At 46.3% G+C, this 5,000-nt stretch overlaps 1 protein-coding gene across 1 annotated transcript in view; it reads right to left on the bottom strand.

Annotated features, from left to right (window-relative positions):
• Positions 1–5,000, bottom strand: part of myo1f (myosin IF) — a gene marked incomplete at its 3' end in the record, with an annotated part of 26,451 nt that overhangs the window by 7,764 nt on the left and 13,687 nt on the right. The window contains exons 25-32 of the mRNA XM_084436176.1: positions 4,351–4,482; positions 3,987–4,121; positions 2,947–3,079; positions 2,515–2,711; positions 2,334–2,414; positions 2,132–2,218; positions 962–1,129; positions 515–600 (exon numbers count right to left, since the gene is read on the bottom strand). Coding sequence (XP_084292302.1) covers positions 515–600; positions 962–1,129; positions 2,132–2,218; positions 2,334–2,414; positions 2,515–2,711; positions 2,947–3,079; positions 3,987–4,121; positions 4,351–4,482 — 1,019 coding nt within the window. The remainder of the gene's footprint in view (positions 1–514; positions 601–961; positions 1,130–2,131; positions 2,219–2,333; positions 2,415–2,514; positions 2,712–2,946; positions 3,080–3,986; positions 4,122–4,350; positions 4,483–5,000) is intronic.

Here is a 5,000-nt window from a genome sequence, read left to right as displayed (position 1 = left end):
GATCGATGAGTATTGATGATTCCTGGATCTGTTGCTTTGGTCTAGAGCATGGGTTCCCAAACTCCATCAATGTGGGCCTCCCCTCTGAAAACAGTGACATACCCGCGCCCCCCCAACCCCCCAAATTTGTCCATTATGCAAGGCAGCGTTAGCTAGCCCATAACGTTACACAGCGAAGTTAGCTCGGTGGTACCTGCTGCTAGTTAACGTTTTGACGTTTTCGCACAATACATTCATGCCTTTGGGGGGAGGCTCTCTCTGCACTATACACAAATTTAGTATACATCTCTCCCATTATTTATTTCGATCTTCTGACCTATAAAATCACGTTTCATTCCTAAAAAACATAGACATTTCAAAAATAATAAACATGTTTTTCCGTTTTTTTTCCTCTTTTTTTCTTCTAACCATCCCTCCGCGCCTCCCTTGAATGTCTTTGGGGCCCCCCAGGGGAGGCCCGCCTCACAGTTTGGGAACCCATGGTCTAGTGTGATGCGTCCAAACTCCCACTCACTGTTCACTGCTCTGCATCAGTTCGATCAGGTCATTAAACAGCACGTCACGGTTTCTCTCACAGAAGCCGTTGATGTCATACGAGACCTGGGGTTGCAGAAAAGACTTCCATTATTTGTTTTTCCATGGCTAGTGTTATTCTCCAGCTCTTAGATGTCTTGGGTTGTCAGGTAAATGGTAAATGGACTGCACTTATATAGCGCTTTTCCACCTTAGCGGGTCAAAGCGCTTTACAATGGCCTCTCATTCACCCATTCACACACACATTCACACACCAATGGCGGTAGCTGCCATGCAAGGTGCTAACCTGCTCATTGGGAGCAATTTGGACACTTCGACATGCAGTCAGGAGGAGCCGGGATTCGAACCACCGACCCTATGATCATTGGACGACCCGCACTACCCCTGAGCTATACAGCCGCCCCAACTATGTGTGTGGCGCCCCCACCTTGCCAGCGTAATGGTGGATGACAAAACCGGAGTTCCAGTTGTTGAAGTGCTCGTGCGTGCCGACCGCCGCGTGGAGCTTCTGGAGGAGTGTGCCGTCGGCTCCCTCACCCTTGGCGTGCATGGTGGCGCAAACGTCATCCAGCACACTCATGATGCCTGGTGGGTTCTGGGTAACAGGATGTGGAAGAAATCTCAGTTGCTCACTCTTTGTGGCTTCAGGTATAACACACTGTGTTTATTTTACTGGCGAGGAGAGAGACAATACAGCATTCAAAGTCTAGGAGTAGTCCCTTCAGATCAACCAAGTGTCATAGTTTTAATTTAAATATTTAACTATAAATTAAAAGGCAGGAAATGGGTACAGTTAATCACGGCCATGAATCCTCTCAGGTCTTGATGTGAACAAACCCCAGGGTCACACACAAAAAAAAAGTAATTAAAAGTACAAAAATATGTCCAATTAACTTGATTTCAGCGAGCACATTTCCAATCTTTTAAACGTCTACAGCAGCATGTTTTAAAGTTGAGGAATTTTGAGCTTACCAATTTATTCTCTATGAGGTCACACACAATTTTGTTGTTGAAATATTCAATAGGCTTCCATTTGATCCCCTCCTGAACATACTCCTCCTGGGAAGGACAGCAAGAGAGGAGAAGGTGACAGTTGATGCTTGTAGATCAGAAAATGAGTCTGATACCCAATACCAAAAACTGACCACTGAGAAAGACCATTTTAAAGTCGCACTGAAATGAAAAAAGCATTCTGTTCATTTTGGTTCACATAATTGGTCATAGTGTTCACCTATTCAACGATGTATGCCAAACAAATTACAAAATTCTACTTTTGTTGTAATCTTATATCAAAGTATATAATTTATTACTTCCTGGAAAACGGTAGGTCACGTGCAATGACGACAACAGGTACCTTAGATTTTAGGCCAATAATCTCACGACATCCACCCGTCAATCAACGCTATCCTTCTATCGAATCTGTCTAAAGTTCTTAAAACCCGTCCACTTGTCAATGTTCCAATCAAATTCCTCTAAACGCATGTCCCGCCCTCATAGCTTGTTTTCGTCGGAAATACGTCAAACTACGGAAGTTAGATGATCTCAAACGTCCGTTTCAGTGCGACTTCAAACAACAAACTCCGATGTCGGTTGGTACCTGCTCCGCCTTTAGAGTGAGCTCAATGAAGATCTGTTGCAGCTTCTCGTTGACAAAGTTGATACAGAACTGCTCGAACCCGTTTCTCTGTCAGAGGACACCCCACAAAATCAATCACTTCAAGTCCAGAGAGAAACAGGTACGACACAGCGGACGGAGAACGGTAGTCAGGTTCAGCCTGGGATTGTACAACAGGATTCACCTGAAATATCTCGAAGCCGTAGATGTCGAGAACCCCAATGCTGAACTCTTCGTGAGGTTTCTGGATGGCTTTGTTTATGGCCTGGTCATAGGAGAGGGAGAAGCATCGGTCAACGTTAAGCTGGGGAGATACCTCACAGCAGAGAGAACGTTTGGGCTCTGTAGGGCCCGGCTGTGCTGACCTCCACCAGGTAGTCAAAGAGACGAGTGTAGAGGGCCTTGGCCAGGGCGTCGCGAGTATAGGTGGCTTGTTCCTGATTGAGGGTCACGTTGATGGACTCGGACTTCCCTGCCCATTTGGAGTCCATCTTGCGGCTAATCAGCTTGTCTTGAAGTCGGGCTTGGTCGATTCCCAGCAAATAAGCAGGAAAGGCAAGCACTGGGATAGAGGGAGGAACAACCATGTGAGACTGATTCTATTGTGCCTACCACCACAGGAAGGGCTAGTCCTGGTGATCATTTCCATAGCTCTAATGTGTTTATAGACACACTGGGGACTTTAATTATGTGTGTGTGTGTGTGTGTGTGTGTGTGTGTGTGTGTGTGTGTGTGTGTGTGTGTGTGTGTGTGTGTGTGTGTGTGTGTGTGTGTGTGTGTGTGTGTGTCACACTCACAGTCTGTGCTCTCCACCTGGCTGTAGTTGCCTGCTTCTATGAAGGTGATGTTTCCCAGGTGTAGGATCCCTGCTACGATCTGCAAGCCTTGTGCCTGGTGGTCCTCTGGGATGCCAATCACATGCATGGCTTCCTATGGACCAAACAACACACACACGCACACACACACACGCACACATATACACACACACACGCACACACACACACATATACACACACACGCGCACACACATGCACACATATACACACACACACGCACACACACACACATATACACACACACACGCACACACATGCACACATATACACACACACACACACACACACACACACACACACACACACCTGTATTGTTACTTGGAAAGACACAAGAGCTGGAGAATAAAACACCAGAGCGTTTATCAACCGTGACTCTTAATTGTCTAGATATAACCATATGTATTCAGAACGCTCTAGAGAAGAATATTAGGGTGCACTGTGGTATACTACACATTTGTGGTGTGAACCACTGTTTTTGAAAGCTGTCATAAAGAGTGTCTTAGTACCATCGTTTCCTGTCATAAAGAGTGTCTGAGTACCATCGTTTCCTGTCATAAAGAGTGTCTAAGTACCATCGTTTCCTGTCATAAAGAGTGTCCGAGTACCATCGTTTCCTGTCATAAAGAGTGTCTTAGTACCATCGTTTCCTGTCATAAAGAGTGTCTGCGTACCATCGTTTCCTGTCATAAAGAGTGTCTGAGTACCGTCATTTCCTGTCATAAAGAGTGTCTAAGTACCATCGTTTCCTGTCATAAAGAGTGTCCGAGTACCATCGTTTCCTGTCATAAAGAGTGTCTGAGTACCGTCATTTCCTGTCATAAAGAGTGTCTTAGTACCATCGTTTCCTGTCATAAAGAGTGTCTTAGTACCATCGTTTCCTGTCATAAAGAGTGTCCGAGTACCATCGTTTCCTGTCATAAAGAGTGTCCGAGTACCATCGTTTCCTGTCATAAAGAGTGTCTGAGTACCATCGTTTCCTGTCATAAAGAGTGTCTTAGTACCATCGTTTCCTGGAAGTCCTTGCTGTCGTTTGTTCCATCCACCTTATATGTGCCGGACTGGTTCAAGTAGTAGTAGTAGTCTGGGGTTATGAGCCCAAGACCTTCCTTCTGCTGGGGACTGGCTCCCTCTATCAACTGAACAACACACAACAGCACACACAAAGTTCAAAGTTCACCACCATGGACACTCACTAACTCTTCCTTCACACGCTTCTTAATAAAAGAACCACATGTTCTGGAGAGTGTGAAACAGATATACAAAGTGCAGGTTGATGTGTGTTAGGTCAGGGTGGGGCCGAGGGGGGCGGTAGAGTGAGCGTGAAGGTCACAGAGTTGCGGCGTTGTCACGGCGATGGCCTCAAACCTGGTAGTATATGTGAAAGTTCCTCTCGTTCTCGTTCTGGCTCACCACCCGCGACTTCTCAAGCAGGAAGTTGGAAATTTTACCCCCGTCTGGCTCGCCCCCTCGACTGAACTGGATCTCAAAGTACTTTCCCTGACGATTACAAGAAACACACACACACACACACACACACACACAGATCAGCGTCTTGTGCACGCTAACAGGATGGACAGGCTGACCAGGAATGCCGGCACTGTTCTGGGGTCAGCCTGGACTCTGACTGTAGTGGCAGAGAGAGGAATGCTGGACAAACTGAGGGTCATCATGGACCCTGTCTCCCACCCTCTACATCATGGGTTCCCAAACTCCATCAATGTGGGGCCTCCCCTCTGAAAACAGTGACACACCCGCGCCCCCCCAACCCCCCAAATTTGTCCATTATGCAAGGCAGCGTTAGCTAGCCCATACCGTTGCACAGCTAAGTTAGCTCGGTGGCACCTGCTGCTAGTTAACGTTTTGACGTTTTCGCACAATACATTCATGCCTGTGGGGGAGGCTCTCTCTGCACTATCCACATATTTAGTATACATCTCTCCCATTATTTATTTCGATTTTCTGATCTTTAAAATCACATTTCATTCATAAAAAACAGACATTTCAAAAATACATTA

The sequence above is a fragment of the Borostomias antarcticus genome, assembly GCF_949987555.1.
Source record: "Borostomias antarcticus genome assembly, chromosome: 3".
Lineage (NCBI taxonomy): Eukaryota > Metazoa > Chordata > Actinopteri > Stomiiformes > Stomiidae > Borostomias > Borostomias antarcticus.
The sequence above is the reverse complement of the archived record's forward strand: the minus strand, read 5'-3'. Positions and strand labels throughout refer to the sequence as shown.